Source organism: Callorhinchus milii, unplaced genomic scaffold, assembly GCF_018977255.1.
Source record: "Callorhinchus milii isolate IMCB2004 unplaced genomic scaffold, IMCB_Cmil_1.0 Scaffold27, whole genome shotgun sequence".
NCBI classification, from domain to species: Eukaryota; Metazoa; Chordata; class Chondrichthyes; order Chimaeriformes; family Callorhinchidae; genus Callorhinchus; species Callorhinchus milii.
The window spans coordinates 1742217-1759335 of record NW_024704768.1 but is presented as its reverse complement, the minus strand read 5'-3'; the positions used below and the strand labels follow the sequence as shown (position 1 = coordinate 1759335).

Below are 17119 nucleotides of genomic sequence, written 5' to 3'. Positions count from 1 at the left end.
TGTGAGCTCCACGCGGTTGGAGGGAACGTGTGAAACGAAACACATTCTGTCCTGGAAAGGTTGAATAAACAAAGATTCACTCTTATGAAATGGTAACTTAATAAACAGCATCAAGGTTTACACTTTTATGGTATTGAAATGTATTAGAATATTTCTTTCGCGCGCGGGGGGTGGGGCGGGGGGGTGGGTGGGTGAGGAGGGGAGGGGTGGGGGGTTGGGGGAAGCAAGTGGTGGGGGGGTGGAGGGGTGATTTCTTTGAGTTGTACTATTAAGTGGGCTCCCTGTGTGAACTTGAGTCGGTTGTAGACCAGTTCAAGTGCATCTGTCGCTAAATTCCGCCATCCCCCAAGGAGAGGGAGGGAAAGAGAGGGAGAAAGAGAGAGAGGGGGGAAGAGTGAAAGCGAGAGAGAAGGCGGGGTGGGGGAATGGGGGAGAGAGACTCTCAGCAGATATATCCAGTTGCTGTTACCGATATTACTGGAATTATTAACTGAAAGGGAACATATGCAAAGTTTTTTTTCCTCCAAAGCAAGTTGTGAATCATAATGTACGATTGTTCTTCCATGTATAGTTTGTCTTATATACGCTGGATGTGTCTTGGCTTGATCGATTTCAGCTCTGGTCTTCTGTATAGGCGCTGTTAATATCATATATTGTTAGTTTGTAGGCTTTATTGTGAGATTCACCTGCAAATATTACCTGTGTAAAAATCTCATGCGATTGACGACACAATGTCCAAGAGTCCGCCATCAGTATTTAGGGGAAGAAATGTCTTGTAAATTTTAACACGTTTAAAATAAATTAATGTTATTTGTGTACGTTTTCTGACAATAAAGTAAAATCCTGATATAAAAAAATGTCTTGTCAGAAAGTCCCATTTATTTCCGAGTGGTCTTCAAAATTGTTCCGGCATATTTCAAGGAGTATTCGTGCTACGCATGTGTGATCTAGCTGTGAAACAAACATTAGGAGAACTCGGATTGCTCAAGTGATAAACAATATATTTGAGTGTTATTATCTTTGTCAAAGCTCCCTTTTCCGAAGCAAGTGATTGCTTTGGAAGTCATGTTATGTCTGAATTAATCAGTCTTTTCATCTAAAATACATTTTGTTTTTTGCACGTTGAATGCCTATTAGTGCGGATAGAGTCAAGTCATATAACGAGTATTTTTTGCATAGAAATATTATTATTTTTCTATGAGTATTCTATCTATCTATCTATCTATCTATCTATCTATCTATCTATCTATCTATCTATCTATCTATCTATCTGTCTGTCTGTCTGTCTGTCTGTCTGTCTGTCTGGCTGTCTGTCTGTCTGTCCTAATAATATTGTTGAATTTTCTTCAGATTGAAATATAAACACTTCATATTTCATATATACTGCATATATAAATGTCTCATTATTAAATTAATACATTTGAACTGGGTTAAATATGTATATATTTTATCTAATTAACCAACATGTGCTAATTTGAAAATACAATAACATCTGCTGACTGTGAAACTATGTTTGTTTATATATAAATGTTATCGTTTTACACAGCAACACAGTTTAATATGTGACTCCTATATTGACTCTGTTTTGTACACTGTATACTATTTGATTTGAATTGTGAAGGAATTGACCGTCTATCTATATTTGTGTCTTTATCTAGCCATCTTGATCTGTCTATCTCTTTATCTCTCTAACGTTCTCAAAAATACTATCAAACTCCCAGTTGGATGGTTGAAATAGGATTTCTATTAACTTCAACTTTATTGTAAAACGTGGGGTTAATTCCAGGTGGGATCACAGTTTGCCCATTATTTGTTCAGTGTTAGTGTACTGAAGCCTGTAAGGTCAGAAAGATAACCATAGGAATTCAGCCATTTACATCTCCCACAATCAACTGGGTAACAATTGATCTGAGAATATTTAAAGCGAAGGTCAGTATACATCAGTTTAAAAACAAGCGATAGTGAAACGAAATTTGCGGGACCTGTATTGCCAAATCAATAGGTTTGGATTTTTAGTAAAATTCCTGGTGCTTTGTCACTATTTGGCAGATTGAGTTGAAAGGAATCCATTTTCAGGGAGAACTTTGAGTTTGTATTCATTGCTTGTGAATGTGAAAAAAAAGTGTCTTGGTGTTTACCAACGAACAGAAATTCGTTGATTATTGTCAAGTGCAATACTCCATTTTGATTTATAATAATATCATATCATATTTTCGGTTAACAAAGTATTTTTGAATTCCTATCATATACCATCTTCCAGTGATTTGTACGGTGCATTTAATTCCTAGTGCTTAGAATGATGAAATAACGTATGCAGTTTGCAGAGTGAGATGCACTAAGGGGAGGGGGGGGGGGGGGGGGGGGGGGGGGTTGGGGGGTGTGGGGGGGTGTGGGAAGGGGGGGGAATAGTGTAAATAATCAGTTTTGTGGGCTGTAGACCAGTTTTGGTGTGTAGAGTGGATGGGAACCCAAGTAGCCGATATTGATTTGCTGAACATGCTAACTAACAGAAATACTAGAAAGTTTGCAATTACAATAGCTTATGGTGAAGAACAGTACAAACAGCAAACAGTTGATAGCCCAGTAGTTTAGCAACAATAGCTTTTTCAGACTTGAAGATTAACCATCGCTCAAAAAGAGAGACTTTCCAGATGCTGTGGAAAATTTGTTTTTTTTTAATCTTTAAATAATTCTAGTTTTTGAATAATCAGAATTCTCTCATATAAATCAAGCGTTTGTGGCAGCAGCATTAATAATCTGGCACCAAGTTAAGCAAATGATTTTTTTTCCCACGCTTTAATCCGCTTGGATGTTTACAAAATGTTTTTTTCTCGCAACGTGAGGCGTTTTTGTTTTACTGTGCAAACACTGATTGCTGGAGATTAAGTGACTCTTAATTTCTCCGCCAGAAAAAAAGTCCGCTGGAATTGGATTGTTGGTTCCTGGGCCTTTTGAGTAAATACCGCTCCGACGTTTGAGGATGCGCAAAGCAAAAAATATCTCTTGTAAATGTTTTTAATTGGTCCAACGTGCAAATAAGAGCGGGTTCTCGAATCTCCCGTTCGCTTGTTAATTTTTAAGTTTATGGAGCTGATTTTACTAGGTAAACCCATTATATATATATATATATATAAATATATATACCAGTAACAACTTTAACTCAATATCGGCGTGGAGTACCTTACAAACCCGCAACGTTTTGCAAGATTTGATAACTTCCATCTGCATAAATCTCCTAATTCAGTACATGTACCGCCACAAAAAAAATATAACAAATGTAGCGAGGTATCCTTCAGCATTTTTCCCCTCTTGTGACGCCTGTTTTTTATTTGGAACTGTTGAGGAGGAATGGGGCGCCGAGTGGTTCAGTTAGACTTGACCTAGTGTCCGGCCTGATCTAGTCCACAGTCTCAGCCTTGCGCTCTCTTCTATTCTCAGTGCGTTTCCGGCGCTGGACTGTACACAGGATTCCTAACTAGTTTTAGGAGAGGGAGAGAGGGGGCTGTTTACGCAGAGCACACTGGGATTTGCAAACAGCGACCGGCTGATTGTGTGGTACAAGTTCAATGATTGACCTTCAGGACAGCGGGTTATCCAAAAAAAAAAACACCCAACTCTTTCTCTTGGGTTTACCCTACACTGAACGAATATAACTTTGCTAAATCAGAACAGATATATTCTTGGTACGTCTCCGCGTGATTGTTTGTAAAGCAATTTAAATATATGTATTTAATATCTTATAATTCAAGTACTGCAATTCCTTTTTTCCTCTCTCAGTCTTTTTTTCACTCTTCGAAAGATATTGCGTGTTTATTTTCAGTGACATTTTGGATTTGACACAATTTAGAATAATATACCAGCTGCTGGAGCTTGCATGTGAGTTGTTATTTTATCATCTTTTATTCATTTAAACTCGGCACTTCTCTTTAAAGCAGCAGCTGGTAAAATCAACTGAGATATTTGCTGTGGATAAAATGTTAAAAATAGTCCATCTGTAGTTTGAAACGAGCTATGAAACTGAACGCTAGATTTCAATGGCTGTGTGTTTTCTCTATTGGCTGAATCCGCTCAACTTCAGGCACAATATCACTCTCAATGAAATCAGACTAGTTTCTTTTTCAGGGCTTTGGCAAAAAAAAATCAAAGAAAGTCATCAATCTAATCTATTAATAATAATAATTCTTACATTTGATATGAAGCTCGTAAACAAAATTTAAACGTAATGAATTTAATATGAAATTAATAAGTATGGTTGTCGAATAGCAATTTCTAGTTCTTAACGCGGTTATAGGTTAGTATCTCGCTTTTAAATGAAAGTGCATTTTTTTGAGGGTGGTGGTGGGATGGGGGGTGGGGGTGGGGGTGGGGTGGGGGGGGAGTGGCGGTGGGTGGGTGCTGCACATACGGGAGTCTGACACAGGCGGAAACCCATAACCGTTCCTAAGAGTATCCAAACCAAACTGAGAATAAGCCGATCACCCAGTCAACCACTCTTTCCCCAAATCAACTTCACGAATATTTAGAAATTATAGACTGCATTTTATTCCTTTTTTTTACAAATATAAAAACACAGTTAATGGTAGTAAACATTTAATAAGGTCATCAGATCTAACCACAATGGAAGCGGTTGTGTGGGCGAACCAGTATAATGCACAGTAAAACATGCATTTGTACACAGGCTTAAAAAAGAAAATAGTGATACTCTTGCACACTGAGGGGGTCGTGTCCCAATGGCAGCCTAATCTCTACAGCTCTCTCTAAACTCTCACTAAAATAGTTAGCGTGCAGCGTTAGCGATTTGATGTCAGAAAGGACAGCGAACCCACAAAACAAGATTAGTAGTTATGTTATATTTATCATGTCCTGGTGTGTTTAATCTCTAATTAAATGGGTTACAAAGTAAGATTGACAAGAACAAAGTCTAGCTTTACAAGGAAACGACGTGTATTTGGTGAGTTTGGCTTTCTTATGTCCCAATGTCATACGTTTACACCGAGTTCTTTAATTCGTATTTTTTTGCCTCCTTGTGATGGGATAATGCATCTTTTTTGTTTGTATTTTTAACAACAGACCGGGAGTTGAATGCTGGAGTGATTGGAGTATGCTTCTTACTTTCTTTGTGTTGCAAACACTAACGAGACACTAATCACGAGTCGCTATGTCAGGGTTTGGAGTTAAAGACAGACACCATTATGTTGAAAGTTGATAGAGAACGCGACTGACGTTTTAATATCGGTACCGATATGTGCAGAAATGGGCTGCAATCGTTCCCTTTTTTTAATTTTTATAAAACACACACACACGCACACACATACAAACGCATAAGGCAGACAGACACGCGCACACAGACATACAAAACCCACACATATACACGCAACTGTTCTTTCTCCTATGCGGTCCTCTGCCAAACTCATGTTCAAAGCGAGACGTTTTATTAGGTGAGAGAAACATTGGTACAGACCGAATACTGACAAGAAACCAAATCCACCCCCTCTCTCCCCCTCCCCACACACACCACCAACTATTGCTCGGAAAGTGCTTAGATGATTATTAAATCGAATTCTATTTTGGCTCCAGTAATTTTTCCAAACTGAAATGAATAACAGATTATTTTTTTCTAAAAAAAACTGCCAGCATGGTGAAATTCTCCTGCAATGTGCATTGCCTTCAATCAGCCTTTCTGTCATTAAGAAATGCCCACATTTCTGCTGTTAGTATCACTGCGGTCTATGTTAACTCAAACAATAGTTGTAATTTCTCCTTGATCCTTTCGACTTTTGAGGAGTGCTGTAGAATGAACGATTTGGGGTGATGGTGGGTGGAATGCCTCGTTTCTTCTTAATCTGTCTTATCTATTAAATATGTGTAAATTGAAGCTGCAATTAATCCAAAGTTAATTATGGTTCCTATTTTGCATTCCACTTCTACTGAAATCTTAGAAACAAAATTGTGTACGCTTCGCCCACAAAATGCACAATTCATTTTACAGTACATTATGTGAAGCATTTTGAGACTCGAAGATGTGATAAGGAGCTATAAGAAATGCAATTATTATTATTATTATTATTATTATTATTAACCTCACAAGGAACCATGTCCTTTTCGGTTGAGGCTGGCCTGGTGCCTCTTATATATAAAATATGCATGAATTGAAGCTACAATTAATCTAAAGTTAATTAGGGTTCTTATTTTGCATCCACTTTTACTACCATGATACGTTGAGAGAGAGAGCGAGAGAGAGAACACGAAAGAAACAGTGGATAGCAGAGCGTCACTAAATAGCCCAGAGTCGCACCTTATTATATGTGTTAGATAGTTGTATTAATTAATTTGTGTTTCTCAGAGTCTGAAATGTGGCCCATTGGACCATTGGACCGTACATATCCATTGCTTAAAAACATGTCTGATATTTGATCCAGTAACGCCACAGAAGTCAAACCCCTACCCCAGTTTTTTTGGTTTGCAAATGCATGATAATTATATGTGACAGAGCTCGACAGAAATTATGTTTGCCGAAGTTTCCAGAAGAAAATAAAAAAACAGAAAGGAGATGCAATATGGCAATTTGGAGGGAAACTTGTTATGCGCCATTCACGCTGGGATATATCCTATGGTTAACCATCTATTCCCCATGAGCGTCTGGAGTGGGCGGGACAAGTCACAACAAAGTTAAGGTCAAGTTAAGATGGTCCCTTATAGGCCATTGGCTATCGCTTTCATTGTCTTTCCAATTTTCACAACAACTTTTAATTGATTTTCAAGATATCCCCCTCCCCCACTATTGGTTTTCATAAGCACACACGTTAAAATTACCTGCGCCAACAGAAGATACCTTATGGATCGAAGAATTAATTGATAAAGAATAAAAAAAAATTACCTCTGTCCGCGGATACGGGGCTACCCGCACACACTGAGCATCTTGAGAGAGCCGAGAGCGTTTGACAAATGTTATTGTCAACGCTGCGCCCTCAAAAGACCTCAAAGAGTCGGGTGGCGGGAGAATAAGAAGGTGTGAGAGAGAACCTTCAAACACTTGCCGGGTCTTGCATTTACAGGCCGCTGTCTGATCAATCCCGGGGAAAGGAAATTAATCTTTTTTTTTAATAAGGAAAACTTTCAGTTTGGACGCGGGTTTGTTTATTTTTCTTTTCGCAACCAGATTCAAATAGAAAATAAAGAAGTGATTTGGTAAGGAAACCGAAGGGGTCATTTTGCGCACTCTTTTGAACTAATTTTACTCTCTGAAACAAACACAGTCGCACGTTTAGCATCAGTAAATTTTGATTAAACGGCGTTTATTTCATGGCTCGAAATAGCTTAAGGCTTCGCTGACGCTGCATGCTAATATCGAATTGCCTCCGCAAAATGCAGAACGCACTCTGGCATCCTGCTCACGAATTTAAATGGACTTTTTCCAAAGGAAAAAAGCCCACAAAAACAAAGAAATGTGTTTTAACAGTGGAAGCGCGGATCAGATACGTGGTTAGCGCAATAAGAAACGAAAACAATCCTAGAATCTACCGTCTAATCAAAAATGGCTACTAGGAACGGAACTGAGACTTTTCGGCTAAACGAAGCTGAAAGCATGGACTGGTCTCAGTCAGTCCTCGCGGCCCCTTTAAAAATGACACTCTCCCCCACCCACCCACCCCGCCCCCCTCCACTCACATTAATTGACGGATTAAAAAAAGTTGCATCTTATAAACTTGAGGTTATTAGCCAATAACTCACGAAGAATGGGAACCGTGAAAGAATAGATGCTAGCGGTTTTATATTGCCTAGTACGAGCCAAGTCAATTAATTTAGAAAGTACAACATTGCAAGGGTGCATTTGAATACTATTGTGACACACACAATCGCGAGTTATGGTGTGTGATAACGTGTCAGTTGTAGAGAAATGTATAATTAACAATAATATAATGGTATAAGTACATCTGGTTCATGCAATCTTCATCTTTCGCGTTGAGCTATCTATGTTCCAACAGCTTTAACCTCTCAAAACAATCTGATTTCTAGTTTACCTCTGTCTGGTACATTTGAATTAGATATCATGTATACTGACAGATGAATATATCTGATTTATATATCAATCTTATATCTGTGCAAAATGGAATCTATGTATATACGCGTGGTATGTATGCATGTATGTATGTTTGTATGTTTGCATGTTTGCATGTTTGTATGTGTCTGACTATCTATCTGTTTATGTATCTGTCCGAATATAACAACTGATTTTCCAAATAAAGACTCAAATAAAACAGCGTATACTTAAAACAAATATTTACATAATCTCAAATAATCAGATTCATGTGAATGAGATCGATTCGAATTGCTTTGCATAAGTTGCATATTGGATATAATTTTAGTCAGCATGGACTAAATTTGACAATATATTTCTATCTGCTGAGTACGAAACCATGTCCGTGTGTGTGTGTGTATATATAGGATATATATATTTATAAAGGTTTTAATTTTACACAGCTACACAGCTTATTGCGTAACTGATACGTTAACTCTGAAGTGTATTGCGCTTTACTGCGCATTATTTAATTTGAATTGTAACGATATCTATCGCGACTTCGACCAATGTTGCGAATAGATTCGGTGAAAGAAACTAAAGTTGAATTTAACAGTGGAATATTAGCACGTGGCTCTGGGATACAGTTTGTGAAGCAGAACTTTTTTTTTGCAGCACAATATTGTCAGCTATTACACCATGGGAAGCTTTGACCTTTCTGCAGAAGGTTTTGGGAAAGCGCGAGTAGAATACATTGTGTATATTTAACAGAAAAATGCAACCCGCCTCAATAATGTCAGAAAACAACACAATGGGAGGACCGAGGACAACTCAATGGTGCCGTTTGTGTGTGAACCCTCACACGCCAGGCTAAGCGTTTGCTTATGTGCAGTTTCAGATCATATGCATTTCAGGAAGGTAAGGTGTAAACCGTTTTCCTTCCACTTTAAGCCAAATAACCCAATATAAATTCGAGGTTCCAGTCAATGAAAAATAGCACGTGCATTTATTTTTATTCTGTATTTCTCGTGAAATGGTTTTATTTTTGGGTGCGAGAAGAGTTTATTTTTAAAGTGGCGTTGAATATGGCTTAAAGAATTAATTTCTGTCAGTGTACGTTTTGTTGTATGTGTGTAAGTGTGTGTGTTTTGAGAATGTATAAATATATATGTGCAGGATTTCATGAGTGAGAGTGTGCAGTTTGTATGGATCGGCCAATGTGTGTGAACGTGTGGTTGTGAGTGTGTGTATCTGCCTTGTTTTGTGGGAACATAAGTGTGTATTTGATTTTGTGTACGTGTGTGCACGTATGAGTGCATATATATACGTGTGTGTATGTGTGTGTGTGTGCCTGTGTCTCTGTGCCTGGTTTTCTTTGTGTGTGTGTGTGTATATTTGTGTGGTTTTGTTTGTATTGAAATGTATATTGCACAAGCGCTTGAGATGCACATGTGTGTTTGTGTCTGTTTTTCGTGTGGACGTGTCTGGCTTGCTGTGTGTGTGTATATATACATGCGGTTTTAGTTGTCTGTGGGTATATGCGATTTATGTAGAGATAGACATTATTTTCCGTTAGTCTGCCCCTGTACTTTTCCTGGCTTCTTGTGGCCTCGCAGAGTGACAACCGTGGAGGGGGGTGGGGGGTGGTGGTGGGGGGAAGTTCGTTCTTGACGTCAAACGGGCAGAGAGAGTTAGTTGTAAGAGCAAAAACAAAAGAGAGTGATGTTTTTTCCAAGAAGCAAAAATTAAGCCTTTCAAATATCGGTCATTGTATTAACCCCAAAACGCACACAGCGGATGTGAACCAAACCATAACGTGAGGATCTTAGACGGCCTCAAACCACCCTATTCCATTTCCAAAAACAGAAATATATGTTTGATAAAGTTCTGTGCGTATGTGCGTGTGTGTGCTTTGTTGTTTTGCTGACAGGGTATGGTAACAATATTCCCTCCCGCAAATAACGGAACCGCCGCTTCCGACAGAGGAAATTCGGTTGAATTTTACGTTCACGGATTCAGATGATCCAACGATATTAATCGAGCCCCCACACCCCCCACCCCCCAAACAACAACACCCCCCCCCCCCAAAAAAAAAGAAACGTAAATCCCAATTGAAAAAGAAGGTTGGGTACGGTTCACTTACCATGGTTTGTTTATTGTGGGTGATGAGTATTGTAGTTTGTCGCTAACACCTGCCCCAATAAGTACATGTGAGATTTCACCCCTTAAACTAGAGGCGAGGTTCTACACTAATTTATTTCACTGTAATGTTCTTTCGTTCAATGGTCAATGTCCCCTGGCATGGTTTCTCAATCCAGCAATACATAACTCTACACCAGGCGAGATATTAACACTTTCCGTTTGCTGGGGCCCACTGAGAGAGAGGATACCATCGGAAAAACTGCACACGCCAACATCGCTTGGATGTTTATAATCATCCTCGAGCCGAATTTACCAGGAAATAAACATTTTAACAGGAGCAAAACGCAGCAGTTTTTTTTTCCCTCTCCTCCTCCAGCTCAGTAGCTCTGGCGTTGATGTATGTCTATTTTATTCAACAGTTAGCTTGTAAAATTCACATTGCCTTTCCCTGACAGTAAGATAAGAGTAAAAAAAAATTGGGCGAAGAAAAAAAATGAAATCCACAGAGATAACATTTATTTAATATTTTAATAGGTACCTGGGCTATAAACTTCATCATTTGTCTGTTTGTTGGCGTGTGAACTAAAATGACCAATTCAACATTCCTATGAAACCTGGACTAAATTCACACACAACACAGTGTCGCCTATATTATTCAAAATGGCACCAGTTTCAATCCAAAATGTTGACCTGCGGTATTTAAAGTAATAATACATATATTTATGTACGTTTTTGGAAAATTGTTTCGATGTTTTATTTTCTTTTTATCTAAAAAAAACAATTATCCCTCTAGTAGCTAAGCGTCTGTGGTTCAGATCTAATTATTGTGCTTTGAAGTATTCTCGGCTTGAATGGAATTAGCTTCACTCTCCTTGTCTTGTTCCATTTAAAATGAATTTGAACTTGGTACCAAGTTCGCCTCGCAAAAAAAATAAGTGCATCATGGAAGGAGAAAGCTAGGTTTCCTGCACTTCGCGCCCACCTCAAGTTTGATAGAGAGGCAGACATTAATTTATTGATTTTTATTTGGGACAAATATTCTCAATATCTAAAACGCCCTTTTATTTTATTTCGGGAAAAAAAACATTTTAATTCGGTTACTATTTTGGTATTTGAGCCAATTCGGCTTCCAGTGCCCTCTCATATAAGCAGTCAGACTGTGTTTTGGGACAATTTAGCGCATTATAAAGCCAATAGTACAAAGAGAGAGGGGGCCTTGCTTAGATACAACAGACAGACACAGTAATAAACCACTTCGAGGCTTGACTCAATGAATGATCAGTAATTTATATCATACCTCTCCAGCACATACTTGTTAATATCACTGCAGACTCACCAGAAATTCACAAAGTTACACCTATTTTCGCCTCCAACACCCCCCCGAAAGACAAAAACAATCTTATCTCCACAATCATTTGGGAGTGGGGTTAAATTTTGCAAAGCAATCAATAGTTCCCATGCACACAGGCATGGATGCAGTCAGACAGCCACACACACATTGAGATATGCATAGTCTCTCTCTCACCCATATACACACACACAGACACACACGCAGCGCGCAGTCGGATTTAAACCCATAGTTAGGCCACAATCCTGTATATGTCATTTTACAGAATACTAATTGCCAAACATTTCCCTTCTAAACCAAACAAAACCCCGAATTATTTGATGCCTGCCTTATTTAATTGAGGTTTTAAACGTGTTACGCAGAACGGTATAATTTCTTCGTGTCACAAAAGGAAACCAATTGATTTCACCAGCCAAGAGCGAGATTCGGTCAATGCTCAGTTAGGAACTCTCTTTTGTTTCTCGAAAAAAAACCATACACAAATTAAAAATTAAAAAGTGATGTGATTTTGCTCGATGGGAGAGAGAGAGAGAGAGAGGGGGTGGGGGGGGGGGGTGGGGCGGGGTGAGGTGGGGGCTGGGGTGTACGGTTTAGGACTTACAAATAAGTGGTTTAATGCGAGAATGTCGGCTTCCGTTTGTGATTGCCACCTAGGTATCTCTGTGTTTTGCCTGGTTTGTTTTTTTCCCTCCAACCCGCGAAGGGAACAAAAGAATTGTAACTTTGTAGGTCTCATTCAGCGTTTTATGGTAGTCGGAACGGTCAAATTCAAGGGTTTAGACTTCCCCCCCAGCTGTCCTCTCCCTCTCTCTTTGTACTTGCTAGCAGGAATGTAGCGGCGCGACCTTTCATAGACTGAACCCCACTCAAAAATGTAATCCAGGCGCCGTAAATGCCCATTCCCGCCTTGCAGCAACTTTTATTCATATTTTTGAGGTTGAGGTGGGGGGTAGGTTGTAAAGGGAGGAGGGATGGGGGAAGAAATGGAGAATCTAGTTCGGTGCCCAGATGCTCTAACCTCTCTCGTCACAAATAACAAGGTAAATTATTCTTCAGGGGAAGAGGAGAAAATGCGCCTAAATTTTGTGAAAGTTTTGCCCGCCTTTCCCGTGGACTTGGCCTGTCCCGCAGTGTTGAAACACCAATCTCTCTTTCTCTCTGTCTGTATATATATATATATATATATATATATATTCTCATCGCATTGCTCTGTTTAATCTGATACACGTTCCATTTGTGTTTACATAGATGACGAAGTCAGGTCCCGTCTTTCGATTTAAGGATGGATGAAAAATACGTTTTAACCTACTAATTATATATTTATATATATATATATATTGGTCAGCCGGGTGACTGACACATGCGGAAACCCATCACCATGCTTAAGAATGTCCAAACCAAACTGAAATTTCAATCCCGCCTACGCATATGAATATCTCAATGTACAAAATAATTCTGCAACGTGTAGCCGAGAGATTACTTCACTTTACTGTAACAAAACATTATGACAAACGTGTTCATTGCATCATTTACCGATGCTTTGGAATAACTCGCCTCCAGCGATTCGAACCATCCTGTATAAATCTCGCCATTTGAATTCTATTCATTTTTATTTTTTCGTGCAATTCAAGCAACGCTTCATCTTTTTTCAGAACGATTTGAAAACTCAAGACTTTCTTCTCGTGATATTTTGAAATACTGTATTTAAACACGATTGTTTAATTTAACTGAACAATGTTTATGGGGTTTGTTGGGGGGAGGGTAAATGGAATGTTTACTACATATAAAATTTTTACACATGGAAAATAAAATATCTATTCTTTAAACTCCTTTTCTGTTGTTTCTTTAATAATAACCAGATATTGAAGACACAAGGAAAATAAAATAACGTTGACTGGTTTGGGTTATAGTGTATAAAACGTGTTTAATGTGTTTTTGTGAAAGCAGTAAATAGTGGAATAGATTGGAACATAAACCACACAAAGCACAAGTTCAGTTGGGATGAAAAAACAATTCATTTGAACTCCAACAAAAGGCACATCATTTGGGCTCTTCCCCTCAGTTGGTGCAAAATCGTATCTTCCACTCGGGGATATATATTGGGCTCTCGATCCATAAAATCAGACACTTACACAAAATCTATATCCACCATTCCAGTTTATTTAGAAAGCGGTTTCAGTGGTCTAGCAGTGAAATCCATACATTTTTTTTATTTTCAATGCATACAGGTTCTGAGGCCAAACGACATTCCAGCTCTATCTCAATAACATCCAATGCTTTCTGCAGTGGGCTGGGCTGGAACCCTACAATAATAACATACTTCACTGTCCAATCTCTTTTCACGTTATACTTGCACATTGCAGATGCATTAAATGTAGTCAACAGAGCCGCGAGCTCCTGTATTCCAGTCGGGGTGATTTAGTAGCGCGGCCGTCAATAAATATATTGTTTCTCTGACTTTCAGATAAGTTTTAATATATACATACACAGACCATTTCGTGCATTCATTCGCGTTATAAAACGTCCCGATATGATCTTGTGAATTTAGCCGAGGTTTAATTCGTTGTGATTTTTTTTCATAGATCATGAGCTCAAATTACTTGAAATATTTTCTCCAGTTGGAGGAGGAAAAATACGCACACGCACACACACTCACACACAAAGCGTGGCATTATTATGTTCCATTTGAATCCGTTAAACTTTTAAAGCACCATGTGAGCTGGATTCCCGAGTTCATTTAGAAATCTATGATAATTGAAATTTCGTCCTGGTATCTGAAAACAAAACGAAACAGATACATCCAGTGACTTTACTGATTATTAAAAAGTGCTATGCGAGTAATATTGCTGTTCTCTCAACATAAAATATTTTTAGAAAAATTATTGATCACTCACTGAAGTTTTGTTACACATTTATTTATTGAACTGCGTTCCAAAGCATTTAAAAATCCAATTCTGTTCTCTGTAGAATAAATATTTAACAAACATCGAGCAAAGTTTATGAATATTTATTGAGTATTGACTCGTAAACGAACTTAACTCCATTCATATACAGACATATATTGACCATGTAATTACTGTTTTTGCTAGATTTGTTTTATTTAACCTTTTAAAAAATATTTTCGACCAGCGAAGATGCCAGACTGCGATTTATAAAACCAGCGATTCACTCCATTAAAAAAAATATTTTTGCATCCTAGTTGGAAAAAAATATCCCCCCCCCACCCCCCACCCCCCTATAAATATTGGAAACCTCTGAAAGGGAAAGGAAACCCGGAGATTGTTTTACTTTTCTTTTTTTTTAAAAAGTGCATAGGGTTCGAAAAATATATATTGGAAAAAAGTTTTCTTGAAAAAAATGCAATTGATTTTCCTAATGTTCCTGCGGTTGAAACCAATCGTTTGAACCCCAACATCTTACCTAACTGAACCACTCCTCCACTTCTAAGTGCTTTGCAATTGATATATGACAATATCTACTTCAGATCACGTGCTTAGGACCGACTAAGACGGATAGCGCGTCATCTAGCCTTCCCAAATTTTTCCCCTCTGCTGATCGCATCCAAAACATCTAGAGCAGGGAAAAGAAGAGAGATGTTTAACTCTATGAACCTGGGAAACTTCTGCTCCCAAACGCGGAAGGAAAGGACAGCCGAATTTGCCGATCGAGGCAGCTGCGGTGCTAACATGTACCTCCCGAGTTGTACTTACTATGTGCCCGAGTTTACCGCTATGTCAACGTTTTTACCACAGGCCACTTCTCGGCAAATAACGTATCCATATTCCACAAATTTATCTCAGGTTCAACCCGTTCGAGATGTATCTTACAGGGACTACGGGCTAGACCCTTCGAGTAAGTGGCATCATAGAACCAATTACACGTCTTGCTATTCGGCTGAAGACTTGATGCATAGAGATTGCATTCCGCCTTCGACCATGACAGAGTTGCTAATGAAAAATGAAAGCATCTACAATCACCATCCAAGCTCCAACCACGCACCCTCCGCCTTCTATGGCAATGTAGGCAAAAGTAGCGTCTTACCTCAAGGTTTCGACCGATTTTTCGAGACCAGTTACTGCAACGGGGCTGAGAGCCAGGCTACGGCCGAGAACTGCGTTCAGAAGGGCGACCGCAAGCTGGAGTCTATGGCCCAGCCAAGTGCATTGTCATCCGGCACAGACGAGGAGAGAACGACGGGGGACGAAAACACCATCTCGGCTGCTTCTTCCGGCAACAGAGCCGAAGGAAAGACTAGCAACTCGAGTAGGTAGAGCTGTAAATGAAAGGTTAACCCAACCAGCCCGGTGTTTTGTCGGTCAAATTTTATGTGAAGTTTTATAAGCATTGAAAGGATTTTATTATAACCTACAAAGTCCTCTCTTCCAATGCGAAGAATTTTTACGATGGGAAAGTGCTTTGAAAAAAAGAGCATTATACCCAGGCACATTTTCTAAGAGTCTGTGAAATTTAAAGAGTGCATTGTACTATCTTTGATCATAAAGTTGCAGGAACGTTTTTAAAGGGATTTTTCCCTCCCTTATGGTAGCAAGGAGTAAAAATCAATTGAGCAGAACACAAGCTGGAGGTTGCCCTCCGCTTGTTTGGCGGTGCATGCCATTTCCCTTTAAATCTGCTTGAAGATACGGTTTAAAAATCGGCAGAAAATCCCTTCTACAATGCTTTAGAAATTTAGTGAGCCCCCCCCCCCCCAACAAAAAAAAGAAACTGGGAATGAATGAATGTGTACCACATGGTTGTTACTAAAAAGAATGCATCAAGTATTAATGACGTGTCTTTTTTTTAATTTAAAATAGCTGTGTGTGTTTGTATGTTTTACGTCTGAAGAAAGTGGACAAAGTGGTAGTTCCGATTTTTTAAAAAAAATTCTTAACCTCTCTTTATTTAGGCGGGCCACGCACACGGAAAAAGAGGTGTCCATACACCAAATTCCAGATCAGAGAGCTTGAAAGGGAATTTTTCTTCAACGTTTACATAAACAAAGAGAAACGCCTTCAGTTGTCTCGGATGCTCAACCTCACTGATCGACAAGTCAAAATCTGGTTTCAGAACAGGAGGATGAAGGAAAAGAAACTGAACAGGGATCGATTGCAGTATTTCTCGGGGAATCCTTTGTTGTGAAGCTTAATCATTTTTTTTAAAAAAAGATCATTGATTTTAAAACAAAAATAGCGTCAAAAAAGAACATTACTGATGTGTTTTGCTTTCGAACGAGGGCTGTGTATCAGATTTCCAGATACATTTCTAACTAACCAATATTTCTTTTTTTTTCCATGAACAGAGAAAGCTTGAACTGTTCTCCCCCGGCTTGTGTGTTTTTTTTAAAAAATATTTAACATTGATCCGTGTGGATATGTGAAATACTTTGATATTTAGTATCTACTTATTATATTCACAATGTTTAAAAAAAACTCGTGTACATTATTACAGTATTTGATATTCTATTCTGACGTCCCTATATAATAATTAGACACAAATATGGTTCATATTATTATCCACCCTGAGAGCGAAATCTTTGGAATGTAAATGTATAAAGCAATTCGATAGGACTCCGAGTCATAAGGGTAGTTACTTTACAAAGCAACGTGTCTAGA

The 17119-nt window shown here is 38.7% G+C and overlaps 1 protein-coding gene across 1 annotated transcript; it reads left to right on the top strand.

The window, feature by feature from the left end:
• Positions 1 to 14972: 14972 nt before the first annotated feature.
• Positions 14973 to 16823, top strand: LOC103189304 (homeobox protein Hox-C11a). Its single transcript, XM_007909653.2, is given in 3 exon segments — positions 14973 to 15000; positions 15003 to 15770; positions 16414 to 16823. Coding segments are annotated over 3 exon segments (1029 nt in total). The 3' UTR covers positions 16647 to 16823.
• Positions 16824 to 17119: the final 296 nt, after the last annotated feature.